Genomic DNA, 14734 nt, shown 5'->3' on the forward strand with positions numbered 1-14734 from the left:
GAGAACGTGAGGACAGGGAGACAGAAAGGCATAGGCAGAGAGATGGATGGTGGAGGTAGGCCAGGCTGTGTCTGTATTTTAGCTGTAGTCTGTGTCTGTGCTCTCACCACACTCCAATGTTGATTCCCTCCTCGGGCTGCAGGTAGAAATTGCGAGTGTGATTCAAGCCCTGATCCTGTGGTCTCTTCAGATCTATAAAATATGGCACTCGCACTGAAAGAGAGAGACAGAAAATAGTCAACATGAAACTGAATCTGATGTATTTCTGAGTCAAACAGAATATAGATTTTTTTCAATCGGGAAATTGATGGGATCTTGAAAAGTGGGCGTCAGATATCAGAATGAAATTATCATCCGGAAAGGAAATAAGTCCTTTAATTAATACTTTTATTCAGCATTAACTTGATCAAAAGTGACAGTAAAAAAATAATGTTACAAAAGACTTCTATTTAAAAGAAATATTGTTCTTTTCAACTTTCTATTTAAAGAATCTCGAAAAAAAATGTATCATGGCTTCCACAAAAATATTAAGCAGCACAACTGTTTTCGACAAGTTTTATTATCATTGATAATAAGAAATGTTTCCAACAGGTCAGGCTAGATACTCGAAGTTTAAAAAGATACTCCCTAAAAATGTATATAAATAAAAAGTTTACAAAGATAGGCCTAAATACTCACAAATATTTACAAAGAACTCACAAATGTTCACAAAGACTAGACTAAATGCTCAAAGTGCTAAAAAACTGACATAGTTTCCAAAGTTGACAAAGACTGACCAAGACACGAGCCAAAGATAACAAAAGTATGTCTAAAAAACTCAAATAAACTTTAAAAACTCTGATGTCTGAATGCCAACCTCTGGTCTAAATATTAATGTTTACACACAGTTTGGCCAAAACATTCCCTGAAAATACTCACCAAAGTTTCCAGCTTTGCATCACAGGAATAAATTACATTTTCTAATATTTCACAATATCACTTTTAACTTTATTTTTGGTCAAATAAAAGCAAAAAAGATTGTTCAATTCTACTGTAATTATAAATTAGATTTTTCACACAAAGAACATGTTCTGTGTATGCTAAAAAGTGTAAAGCTGTTCTGTAAAGTACAGTTCAGTCAACTCCTGATGAGTTTTTAGATGGGTGAGATTTATTTAGTCTCTTCAATACGGATACATTTTGACAGAATAATAAAGTGTTATTGAACATTTACAAATAAAGTTATGCTGGTAAATAATTTAATACAAAAGTTTTTGCAATTCCTCAAACGGCCATGTTTGGTCTGAGAATGGAAAACAGTCATGTAAATTTGAATTATGGCTGTTTTTGCAGCAAGAAACTCAAGTTTGCCACTTAAGAACCGAAAGTGTGCCACAAGCTTTCTCAGGAGACTGATGACTTGACTAAGTTTACCGACCTTAGTCACAGATTTTTCTCTGAGTAAAGCAGACACAGGGATGCTTACAGTCACACTTTTACACCCATGCTGTGCATTATTAGCTCAGACTGCAAACAGTAGCAGAACATAGTGTGAAGAAACACATCAGCTGACAGAAGCAGTGTGCCACTGCTGAAAATGCTAATGCTAACATCAGCCCAAAACACAACAGAACGTGACTAATACCAGAGAAATGAAACTATGATGTGACAGGAATTATTTGATAAGACTGAGAGACGTGTGTGAGAGGCTGTTGGGAGTGAGACAGCGGCAAACAGAGTGGGCATTTATCTGGATTGATGGGTGAATGATATCTTTGTTTGGTCGTTTCAGCGAAAGGCTGACTATGGATTCAAACTCCCAACGTTTCAAAATGTCTTATTAAATGGCATGAGATCCAGTAGATTCTGTTCTGTGATGAACATCACTTTAAACAAAAGACATTATGTTGCAAAACAGGCGCTGAGGCATCAGTAATTAAAAACAAAGTAGATTGTGGGTCTTTATATTGATCAAAAGTGACTACAAAAGCGTGCGTGACTGAATGTTTCTTAAGAGTTGTTCTGAGCCTGCTGAATATTTCACAGGGGAAAATGCAGCGTAACAATCTCCTTGGATACTATACTACATTCCCCTTCAGGCAAAATGTCGTAAGCTTGTCCTTTCACTACATATGCAACAGCATAAAATTATGGAAACTGACCCATATTACCATATTCAATTTAAAAATCAACAGAAACTAATGTAGCATCCAAAATAATGACAACTTACATGGCAGTTTAGCTTGAATAAACAAAATGCAAATGGAAAATGAATGGTCTAAATATAAAGGGTAAAACAGGTCAGGCTAGATACTCGAAGTTTAAAAAGATACTCCCTAAAAATGTATATAAATAAAAAGTTTACAAAGATAGGCCTAAATACTCACAAATATTTACAAAGAACTCACAAATGTTCACAAAGACTAGACTAAATGCTCAAAGTGCTAAAAAACAAACATAGTTTCCAAAGTTGACAAAGACTGACCAAGACATGAGCCAAAGATAACAAAAGTATGTCTAAAAAACTCAAATAAACTTTAAAAACTCTGATGTCTGAATGCCAACCTCTGGTCTAAATATCAATGTTTACACACAGTTTGGCCAAAACATTCCCTGAAAATACTCACCAAAGTTTAAAAATACTAATTTTGCTTGTATTGATGGACAGACTTTGATGATAACAGGGATGGTGATGTAGATTCCCAGCACCCAGATCAGTATCTTCCTCAGCCTCCACATTAGACCACCCCTGCAGACAGAGAGAGGAGAACAGATTACATAAAACTCTGTTTCCTTTAACACAGGTATAGTAAATAAAGTAAACACTTCGGACAGTTGAAGCATACATTCTTGTGGCTATATTAAATTATGTTTTTAAATAAAAATAAAAAAAATCACATGAAAGAATTGTTGTGTAAGTACAAGATGTGAACAAAAGTGTTCGTTTGGGAATGTTTTCAGACATACTCTTCTCTTTCATAACATGGCCTGTCCTCTCTCGGTCTCCCTCACACTCAGAGGTCAGACAGTAAGCATCTTTGTGGCCAGCAGTGACCTCTAAATTGTGCCGGGGAGTATAAAGTGTCATGATTAAAATTACAGAGAAAGCAAGAGATCACTTAGTCTGTCAAACTCACCCTGTCTGACTTACTGCCCTGAGCTCTTACTGTATGTGTTTGTGTGTGCCTAATATACAAATTAAAGTGTGACTTTCCGATTCTAGGAGGTTTGTGGTGAAAAGCTGCTTTATTGAGCTGGTTTCATTTCCTTAAACTGTGTAAGGAATTTTCCTACCTAACTCATGACCAGGGGATTACTTAAACTCTCAAATACTAACACACACACACACACGCAAGCTCTCTCATACACATTATATATATGTAAAACTGTATTATGGTTTCCACAAAAATATTAAGCAGCACAAATTAGCATATTATAATGATTTCTGAAGGATCATGAAGACTAGAGTAATGGATGCTGAAAATTCAGCTTTGCAGCACAGGAATAAAACACATTTCAAAATATACTAAAACAGACAACAGTTGATTGTAATATTATTTTATAATATTACCGTTTTTACTGTATTTTAATCAAATAAATGCATCCTTGTTGAGCATAATAGACTTCTTTCAAAAAAAAAATTTAAAGACCCCAGATTTTTTGAACAGCACTGTATATACTGTATACATTTTGGTTTCTTCACAGAAAATGTACCCAGTAAAGATGCAGTCGTATGAAACCTCGAGAATATTCCTAAAACTATTAATAATGCAGAACTGAGAGAGAGTCAGCAAAGACAGGACATGAAGAAGAGAGAGAATGTCCCAGACAGGGTGAAAGAAGAGTAAAAGCAATAATCCAGGAAGCGCGAGCCAAAGCTGAGCATCCGGTTTGATCCGGCTGACCCTGGATCAATTCCACCACGGCATCTAACATCCCTACGACCTTTCCTCTGCCTCCTTCAGAACACACATGCTCATTTTGATCATCTAATACTGTACTCGACTAACTAGTATGAAGAACAAAGACAGGTTAGAATTTCAATTTACAATGTAAACAAATTGGAACAAACTGAATAAAAGAATCAATTGTTTTCTGCGTTTATGGAAAGGATGATGGGAAATGATGGAATAAGATGATGGAGAACTCAAAGCCACATATCAATGTGCCAGCATGCAAATAACCAATAAGCCACAGTTCTAACTGCATTATACTTATTCCACTAGAACTTGCAGAATACTTATTCCAGGTGCAGCAGGTGGCTGATCTTGAGTTCCCTCCAGAGATAAGACGGTGTGGTCACTTGACAGTGAGTCACAGAAGGTTTGATCTGAGTGTGTGTGTCCATGTGGTGCGTGTGAGAGTTTTTGCTTGTGTGTGAGAGTGCAAGGTGACTGTGATAAAGAGGGAGAGCAAGACTATTGTGCAACAGCAGAGCTAAATACAGCACACACAGATTCATTACTGTACAGTGTTTACACAAATACTGCTGTTTGTGTGTGTGTGTGTGTGTGTGTGTGTGTGTATAAACTTTCTGGATGTTATTGATTATATACGCAATAGTATCCATTGGAACTAGCCATTTATTTGTCTATGTGGCTGGCTGGTTAGGTTATAAGATGCAGTTCTGTGCTTGTACACGCCATTTTTGCTGGTGAATGTCTGCACAGAACATCCGAACCAGAGCTTCAACACCTTCAGGGTAACACTAATATGTTAAGTCATGCTGATCCAATGCCAAAGTTTAAAAATACTAATTTTGCTTGTATTGATGGACAGACTTTGATGATAACAGGGATGGTGATGTAGATTCCCAGCACCCAGATCAGTATCTTCCTCAGCCTCCACATTAGACCACCCCTGCAGACAGAGAGAGGAGAACAGATTACATAAAACTCTGTTTCCTTTAACACAGGTATAGTAAATAAAGTAAACACTTCGGACAGTTGAAGCATACATTCTTGTGGCTATATTAAATGATGTTTTTAAATAAAAAATAAAAAAAATCACATGAAAGAATTGTGTAAGTACAAGATGTGAACAAAAGTGTTCGTTTGGGAATGTTTTCAGACATACTCTTCTCTTTTGAACTGAAGGGTTAACGATCCTCATAACATGGCCTGTCCTCTCTCGGTCTCCCTCACACTCAGAGGTCAGACAGTAAGCATCTTTGTGGCCAGCAGTGACCTCTAAATTGTGCCGGGGAGTATAAAGTGTCATGATTAAAATTACAGAGAAAGCAAGAGATCACTTAGTCTGTCAAACTCACCCTGTCTGACTTACTGCCCTGAGCTCTTACTGTATGTGTTTGTGTGTGCCTAATATACAAATTAAAGTGTTGTGTGTGTGTGTGTGTGTGTGTATAAACTTTCTGGATGTTATTGATTATATACGCAATAGTATCCATTGGAACTAGCCATTTATTTGTCTATGTGGCTGGCTGGTTAGGTTATAAGATGCAGTTCTGTGCTTGTACACGCCATTTTTGCTGGTGAATGTCTGCACAGAACATCCGAACCAGAGCTTCAACACCTTCAGGGTAACACTAATATGTTAAGTCATGCTGATCCAATGCCATATGGGCATTATTACAGCTGTCTGGGCATCAGGAGTCCAGACTGCACTGGGACAGAGTGTTTCTGAGTAGTGCACTGAGCAAAAAGACAGGAAGGAATGAGAGAAAATAGGCTGAAAATCTTGGCCAAAAATATAAACAGAAAGCTTGTTCATATATTAAATTAAGTGTCACAACATGTATATGCAATGCATATAATTCTCTTGGATACTGACTCAAATAGATTGCACACATGCACTTGTCTGCCTCATGCATTATACAGACAGTGAGAGACTAACCAGCATCTCATGTAATATACTGTAGCGTACAGTATTTTCTATTCATATCAAATAATCTTTAAAAATATTAAGCAGCACAACCATTTTTAACACTGATAATAATAAGAAATGTTGAACACCAAATTTGTATATTTTTAGTATATTATATGATTTCTGAAGGATCATGTGACACTGTGAAGACTGGAGTAATGACAGCTTTTCCAGATCATGAACAAATTACATTTCAAAATATCTATAAAAAATCTTTCAAATTGTTAAAATATTTCACAATATTACTGTTTTTTAATCAAATGAATGCAGACTTTGTGGGCATAACACAATTCTTTCAGAAAAAGGAAAAAATCTTACCAACCCCAAACTTCTGAAAGGTACTGTACGTGGAGAGATGGGAACCTTTACTCAGTTTACCGTCATGCTTTAGAGCATAATATTTATCATGAATCACTGCACTGATTCATTTTTCACTGCTGATTGCTCTGTAATTTGACAGTTTTGGTTATGTTCTAGTGCACCACCTTAGTAATTTACTTCCATTTGTGTGTGTGTGTGTGTGTGTGTGTGTGTGTGTGTGTGTGTGTCTGTCTCTCCGTTTGACAGGATGCAACTCTCTAAAAATGATAACCTCCAACACACTAACCTCCTACACAGCCAAACACTCATACACCACAACACTTCACACTCTGAAATCACCAAGTAAAGTGCATACATCTTAAAATAGAGATAAGATTTTAAAACGTGAAAAACCACTAGTGAGTTTATTCAGAAGTCGCAGATTGGCAGCAGTCAGCAGCACAATATTTATATAGACATCAAACTCTGTTACCCATTAACCTATTAATTACCCATTAGTTATTAATTGAGAATTTATAAGAGAGAATTCCTCCTCACCGCATTTCTTTGGTCAATCTGAAATCTACTATGACATCAGCAATGCTCAAAAAATAAAACTAAGCAGTTGTTTGACTCTTATTTAGCCATTTTAGTGTAATTGTATATACCTGGCATTAACCATGCAGGAAAAGTGAGACCCTAAATGCACGTCTGATTCTACATGAATAAATGATTGGGTCATTTTCAGGTCAGCGTATTTGGCAAAGAACCGATGTATAATTCTGTGTATTACCAGAGCAGACAGGCACTAAGATCCTGCTGTACCGAACGATAAGCCTACTTTAGGATTAAATAAACTACACAAGAACACTGAAGTATACAAGAAACAACCTGAACAAAAAATACTGAGACATTTTTCAATATATCTTCTTTTGTATTCCAAAGAAGAAAGAAATTCAGGTTCTGCAGGCCGACTTGTTTTTGACGGATCTCATGGGCTTTAGATTCAAACGTATCTTCTTAGCTCAAATCAAACCAGCATATCCCCTCCTCCAACCTCAAACTGTGATCTTGAAAGCCAGTTAGATCACTTCCACTCGATTCTTAAGAAGTCAGTTTGAAAACGTCTCAGGAAAACTTTTTGTCTCTTCCTTCTCTGTCCGACGTCAAAGGCTTGCCTCATGTCTGCGGGTACCAGACAACAGCTCCCTAAGTGGCAGACGTTGGCATAGGATATGCTTTCAGACATCTCAGCTGCAGCTGCCCAGATCAATGTCCCAAATATCCTGGTATGGCTGTAGAGCACCGACTGCCAAATACTAGCTCTATCAGTGACCATGATCAATTAGCGGTCAAAGTGGAGGGAGTTAAGAACATATATATACTTTTTACATTATACTGCATAATGCAAACAGATAAGTAGTTAAAAAACTAACAAATAATTATGTAGAAACACTATATTGTTCCACACAAAGATCTGATTTTTTTACATCCGTTCTGAGCCACTTCCAATTGTGGTTTTACAATGAATCAGATACATATCCAATATTTGGACATCAGACATATGTCTAAACATATATCCATTTTCCATTTTAATTCAAAGCCATCACAAGTTGAGGGCGCCCATAGAGATAGCTTTTCTTAATGATGTATTGTGAACCAGACATGCTCCAACGCACCCCAACAAACTAAAAACAAACTTTCTTTGTTTCAGAAAACATCAGATTTTCAGAACAGATTTATAAAAAAAGGACTAGACATGAGACCTGGACAGTTTTTAAATCAACAGTTAAACTGCAGAATGAATGTTAAAAAAGCAGTAGAAGTAGAGAAAAGTGGAGCACTTTCAAAAACTAGCTACATGTAATGGATTATGACAGGTCTGACGGACCGGACTCTCTGAGAGATATTGAGGTGACATTGAGAAACCGAGTTCTGGTAACAGCCTGGGGTAGAAAGAGGAATTTAATGCTTCCTGCTTTTAACACAGCAAAAAACAGCGTCATCTGGTAACATAATACAGGAAGTTATCTGTTAGCTTCCCCCATTAGACAAAATGAACTGGCATTCATAATGCATTTAACTTTGGTAATGTGACGTATTTACAGAGGAAACTGGCTTTACGGTGGTAATTCCCCTCTTACTAAATACTTTGATTCTTGGAATAAATGAATCAAGGCGTGAGCATTTCTATAACGGCACTGGAAACTGAAAATAACATAAATAAAGTTTAAAATAATGTTCATAAACAAGAAGGACTTTTTTTAAGGAAGTACATGGGTCAGTTTTGATTTCCTTTTGTCTTTAAACAACAGCTGATGTGGAATTGCATGCCACACAGTCTGCCCTTGCAATGAACTATGTAATGATAATGCAAATCGGATGGGATAAGGCAAAACACATACGAAGGATAGGTGAAACTGTAGATGCTGCACTCCTAAGGCTGAAAAAGAGACACGTGCTACATCTCAGGCTCTCTACTTCCTCTCTCACTCCTTTCGTCTTCCCTTTCACTCTTCTCTTCTTTCACTCACCCCACTGAGTGTCTCTGACCGCTCAGCGGAGCTTGGAAGAGCAGTTTTGACAAAGATGCCAGAATTAGTTACGGCTCTGTTTGACAGGCTCCTTCAAACGGCCTCAGGAAGGACCACCGCCACTATTTGACAACCCAGTATGAGGAGGTGCAAAACTACATATATTCAATATCAACAAATGGGTGGCTGCCTTTTTGACAAAAAGAAAAAAAAACTGTGCACTGAAATCTTCTCAGAGTGGGTGCAAACTGTGTAACAGCTAAATCACAGCACACTTATGCTAGCTAAAGCAAAAAAAAAAAAAAACCCTTAACTTGTTTCTTAGATAATTCATTGTCAAGATTTGTTTTTTAATCCTTCTGAAATTTAAAAAAAAAGATTTCAGAGGATGACACCCTGTCAAGACCCTGTATTTTTCCTATCAAACCTGACACACTTTCACAAGAAGAGCTAAAATAAGACACCAAATTGTCAAGATTAGGATGCCTCTTGGGCCTATGTTTGATCTAGAGCTCCTGTTCCCAGGATGCAAGAACAGACCAGAATTAGGCCTGTCACGATAACAACTTTTTGTTGTGCGATATATTGCCCCAGAAATAATTGCGATAAGCGATATTATTGTCATTTTAAAGACCATTTTATGCCACTGAATATATAATCAAAATGTAACAGCATAATAATGCGAGAAGGCCTACACACTTCCAAATGACAACAAACTTTTAATTTTAAGAATATTTAGGAATGTACAAAACATGGTGACATTATTTTTAAGTAAATATAATGTGCGATATATTGCGTCACCAAAAATTATTGAGGTCATGTACATATATTGCGTGATAGGTCGATATATTGATTATTGCGACAGGCCTAACCAGAATTTCAGGTTGAAATGTGCAGAGTGAATAACTGACACGGTTTAGAGGGAAGCAGGGGTTCATTATTTAGGCTGAAGGTGAGTCCACCCCTCCTTTAGATGAATGCCTTTACGAACAAGGGAATGCAACCAAGAAACTTATTTTAAAAGACCCTATGAAATCAAAACTGATGTTTTGTGGTTTTGTGACTTTTTCTTTCATATTGTCAAGTCCATTCAGGTAAAACGGATTATTGGAAATAAAAAATGTAAGCTGGAGAGAGAGAAGTCTGTCGTTTCGCCGGAAGATCAAGTTGTGACATTTTAATTACTTATGAGGTCAAAAAATGTAGAAATTAAACGTATGCTTGGATGAATAATTCACAATAAGATCAATAACATGCATTTAGAAAAGAGATATGGTGAATTTTCATTTCATGCCAACTTTAAGTCATCTGTTGATACTAGTAAAAAAATGAGAACAGATACGCATATTTAAATGCGCCATCATTGTCTTCCTGGAAAAAATATTGACAACCAAATTTCCTCTTTCCATTAACAAATAAGTCAGCACAGGAAAGAACACTGTGCTCTTTAAGCAATTTAATGGGGTCTTTAACTTTGATATCCGTGTACAAATTTTTACAGTTAATGGGGATTTCAGCTCATTTAACTTCATAGATCCTGTGAATTAAAGCTAAACTGATCATTTTAACCTTGAACCTGGCCTGCCACACAAAGGTCACTGCAACCAGACTAACCAGCGGCAGCTCTTGTGTCGGACACATGACCGGCTCCAGCACCCAATACCCCAGACCCATACAGCACCGGAGGAGAGTCCGATTACTGTGCCATCAGATACAGTGCAATATTAGAGTAGCATTTCAGTTCAAATGAGATGTGATGGTAGAACTTCACACAGTACCATTTCCTGCTAGTGTTTCAGGCTATTTTGGCAAACAACATCTTTTAAAACAGGGCATTGTTATACTGGAATCTTTCATAAGTTAACATCAGCTCAGTTGCAACTACCTGACATAACATTATTGTTTGTAATATTATTGTAGTTAAGAGCTAAGTGTTTCCACATACAGCTAAATCACACTATAAATCAGATTAATCAGAGCATATAACAGCTTAAGCTCATTTATTAAAAAGAAGTCTCATATGCTCTCCAAGGCTGCATTTATCTGATCAAAAATATAGTAAAATATTATTACAATTTAAAATAATTGTTTTCTATTTGAATACATTTTAAAATGTAATTTATTCCAAAAGCTGAATTTTCAGCAGCCATTAATCCAGTCTACAGTATCACATGATCCTTTGGATAAGTTAGATTTTACTGTTTTTTTTTTGTGGAAGCTGTGATACATTTTGTTTTCAGGATTATTTAAAGAATGTAAAGTTTAAAAGAACTGCATTTATTTTAAATAGAAATCTTCTGTGACATTATAAGTGCCTTTACTTTCACTTTTGATCAACTTAATGCACGTCCTTGCTGAAAAATATAATTTTTCCAATACATTTTTTTTTTAATTAATGCCCCAAATTCCCCTTTCGAATAGTAGTTAAACAAGGAAACATTAGCAAACATGAGACACACATCTCTAACTGACCTCCAGGATCAAAGGTCACAGGCAATTCACTCAAAATCAGTTAGTATTTCCATGTGACGTGGCCACCATGAAACCTAATACAATCCTGTTATCTTAAAAGCATTTTGGGGTTGCAACGCACCAGCTGAGAAGCACTGATCTGTGGGAAATCCTCCACGATCCCAATTGGAAACATGTTCTGGCAGTACTTATTGTTTCTTTGCTGAGTGTACAATATTTTACCACCATATTGCTGGACCAGAACATCCACCTTCCTCCCACTTTGATCTGCAGAGCAAGTCCTGGCTGAGAAGAATGACGTCACTACACATACACCTTAATTTTTTACTGTTTAAACTCAGCCATCACAAGACCAAACAAACAGGAGAAATTTCTAGAACCTTTGCATATAAGGCCTAATATTGTGCCTGATAATCTGAGTCATGTGCAGAGATATGCCTAGACAACAGCTGAACACGACTATTCCCACCATGCATCCTCCTACAGTGATGCAATCTTACATTATTTTAAATTTAGCAGAAAAACATGAACCGTATGACTCAGCTCTGCTTTGAGGAAATCTACAAAAGATATCACCTTGCATCCACTGAAGCATTTAACCATGCTCTAAATCTGGCTTTCCAGATTCTTCCACTTGACTGAGACAGAAATACTCTATTTGAAGCAAAAGAGCTACCATGTACAAGGTCAGTGCAATTAAAAAATTGTAAAGATTGTGGTCAGTGACAAAAAAAACAGAAATTACTTCCCAAAGAGCACAATACTTGTGCCTCAAATTCATATACAATGGTAATGTAAAACCATATTTCAAGGTTTTCCGTCTGAACTAGAATTTGATTTACAGTGAACAATGTCTGAAAAAAATGCAACATAATTCTTGAGCTGCTTGTGCACTTCCTACAAGCAGCTCAGACCTAAAGAAAGCTGGCATTCTTGTGTTGATACATGTTTTACTGAAACAAGAAGTTTAGACAAGACATATTAATGGTCTTGTCACGTATTAAAAATAATAATAATAAATAAATATATATATATGTGTGTGTGTGTGTGTGTGTATAAAACATAGTCTCTAATAATAAAATATAAATAAATACATAAATATTTATTTAGAATATAAAGCATACAGCATACAGACCTTAAAGCTAAAAGATGTTGACTAAAAGCCACAAAAACCTTATTTTGTCTTCACATAGTTTTTAAACACAATAGTAGTTTTGCACAAATATCCCAGACTTACAAGCATCTGCCATAACACTGCCATACTTACGAAACAATCACTTCACACCCCACCCAGAAGTTGCTGATCTAGTTTTGTGGCAGGACAGCCTAAATACTGTTTAGAGTCTCAAGAGAGTCACGTGGGACTGTGATTCAATCACAGAGAATAATCTATGTGGCTTAATGCCAACTAAGATTTGAGTGGAATGACAATAGTGCATGTAATATCATATTAACAAGCATCAAATGCGACTTTGGTGCTGAAAAGACATAAGATGATACATAACTTAAAATCAACACAGAGCCAGGGTTTTTAACCAGGAGCCAGTGGAGAAGATATACATCAGGTAGCCTAATTTGTAGGTAAAACAGTTTCCTGCTATTTTTAACTATTAACCAATTTTTAACTAATGCAGAACTACTAATAAAAGTTACAACACGGTCAGATTGTTTTTAATACTGGAGTCTGTATAGGTTGAAAAAAGTGTTGAGCAAGCTTTCCAGAAACATACACTGGTAAAAACAGATATAGAGGCAGCGAACATCAGTGGCACATGTGCAACAGCAGCAGCTGTCAGTCTCACCTCCTGTAGCGTCTCCCCATCGCTGTCCCCGAACCTCCTGGATCAGAAGCAGCGTCTGTCTTTTTGGGGCACTGCTTTAGATCGGAGCTGCCTTCCAGTAGTGTACCCGTGAACGAGCTGTCATGGTCTGCGCTGCCTTTTCGCTTTCGCATCACTGAAAGTGAAACAGCAAAGGTAAACACACACAGATGAGACTGGAGATATTATACCGCAGTCCCGCGCGTATCCTCGCTCAATCAGGCGGCAGTGCTGATGAAAAAATCTTTCAGCCGTGCTGGATCCGGTTGCTCCGCGACGGTGTGTATGATCCGGTGTTTCTCCTCCCGGCGATTGAGACATTGAGCACTTTTTCTCCCTAACGTTACATTGTTTTGCAGGAGTCAGATATCTGCAGAGACCAGCTGATCAGCTCAGCCTTTCCCCCTCCGTCCCTGCGCTCAACCAATCACACACAGAGCTCAGCCCACTCCGACGCTGCAACAGCCAATCACACACCGCTCTGTTCCGCCAACGGCCAATCACACAGAGTCGTAGCGCCCTCTCTCGTTCAGTGTAGTGTAGGGTTGCCAGATCAGCGGAATGTCCTGCTTTGTAATCTTGTATATTTTTTTCTTACATCTGTATGCAGCATGACTTACTGCGTGAAGATTAGCGCCAGAGGGCACTGCTCGCTTTTTTCACGTGGAAATGTTACATCACAAAGCAAACAGAGTGATTTATTTAAACATATATGGCAACATCAAATTTGTCCTACAAAGACTCCCGTACAGACCAAACCTGCTCAACCCGCTACATTGGGTGACTTAAAACATGACAGCCTCAGTGTATTATAGACAATAAGTGGTCTTGCCACGTTTTTAACAAATAAGTCTTAGATTTCGTCTGTTTAAGTGTAATTTAGCAGATGCGCCAAGAACATAATAACATGGTGTAGCCTGTGATAGTTTAACTATCGAGCAGCAAAACCATCGCACCCTCGTCCATATCAAAATAATCAAACACATACTGTGCATGTCAAACTACGACGGGATTCGATAAACTGTATTTTAAATTTTTTAAATATAAATGCACAGAGAAGAATTACGTCCAAAACAGCCTCGTTTGCGTCAACGTGACAGCACGATGATCAAACACATTATGCCAAAAAAGTATCCGAGTCCATGCATATGAAGCTGTTTTCATGAATTCTGTAATTATATGAATCATAAAACCCAACCTGTTCATTCTGATGAGATTTTATTGTAGAGGAGGTGTTGTTTTGACAGGACGCGTGGACTAGCCTACGTTTTCCAGCGAGTTTCCTCTCACGTGACCATTAACTCAACAATTAATCAGAATCAGAATCAGAATGAGCTTTATTGTCAGGTATGTTAGCGGAAGGAGCATGCAAGCTCTTTGTTTCCACTGTCATTAAAATAGTGGCAATTTTTTTCGAATGAATGATGGTGTATATGAAGATTACTAAATTAGATATTTTGGCTAATTCTATGTCAAAGAAAACGCATTATTAGAAATATTTTATTATTTAGATGGGCATTTAACCCCCCTCTAACCTTATTTAATGTATTTATTATGACACTAAAAAATAAAGTTATTGATTTAAAAAAAAAAAAATAAATAACAGGGAAAATGTTCTACCCATGTTGTATCTCAGGAACCACACTCCAGTGACTTGAGTCTTATATCTTATATCACTTTCACTGACTTTTTCATTAACTGTTCCCTCCTGGTGGAATGACCTGCCCAACTCAATCCGAGCAGCTT

The 14734-nt window shown here is 37.2% G+C and overlaps 1 protein-coding gene across 2 annotated transcripts; it reads right to left on the minus strand.

Moving 5' to 3' along the window:
- Positions 1-87: 87 nt before the first annotated feature.
- Positions 88-14259, minus strand: LOC107717108 (monoacylglycerol lipase ABHD12-like). 2 transcript variants are annotated; one of them, XM_016523769.1, is made up of 4 exons: positions 14187-14259; positions 12971-13124; positions 4718-4839; positions 88-213 (listed from the first exon to the last, which is right to left on the minus strand). In XM_016523769.1, exons 2-4 carry the CDS (start codon positions 13120-13122, stop codon positions 104-106), a joined length of 384 nt encoding a protein of 127 aa, XP_016379255.1. In that variant the 5' UTR covers positions 13123-13124; positions 14187-14259; the 3' UTR covers positions 88-103. The 2 variants fall into 2 exon arrangements, with proteins under 2 accessions (XP_016379255.1, XP_016379256.1); XM_016523770.1 differs by lacking the exon at positions 14187-14259 and adding an exon at positions 14055-14174.
- Positions 14260-14734: the final 475 nt, after the last annotated feature.

The sequence above is a fragment of the Sinocyclocheilus rhinocerous genome, unplaced genomic scaffold (assembly GCF_001515625.1).
Source record: "Sinocyclocheilus rhinocerous isolate Xijiao unplaced genomic scaffold, SAMN03320098_v1.1 scaffold119, whole genome shotgun sequence".
Lineage (NCBI taxonomy): Eukaryota > Metazoa > Chordata > Actinopteri > Cypriniformes > Cyprinidae > Sinocyclocheilus > Sinocyclocheilus rhinocerous.

Coding starts and splice junctions, on each gene's coding strand:
- LOC107717108 (XM_016523769.1), bottom strand. CDS start 13,122: ATGCGAAAGCGAAAAGGCAGCGCAGACCATGACAGCTCGTTCACGGGT. Junction 4,840..12,970: donor ATGGGGAGACGCTACAGGAG/GTGAGACTGACA, acceptor CTCTGTCTGCAG/GGGTGGTCTAATGTGGAGGC. Junction 214..4,717: donor ATTAGTATTTTTAAACTTTG/GCATTGGATCAG, acceptor TCTCTCTTTCAG/TGCGAGTGCCATATTTTATA.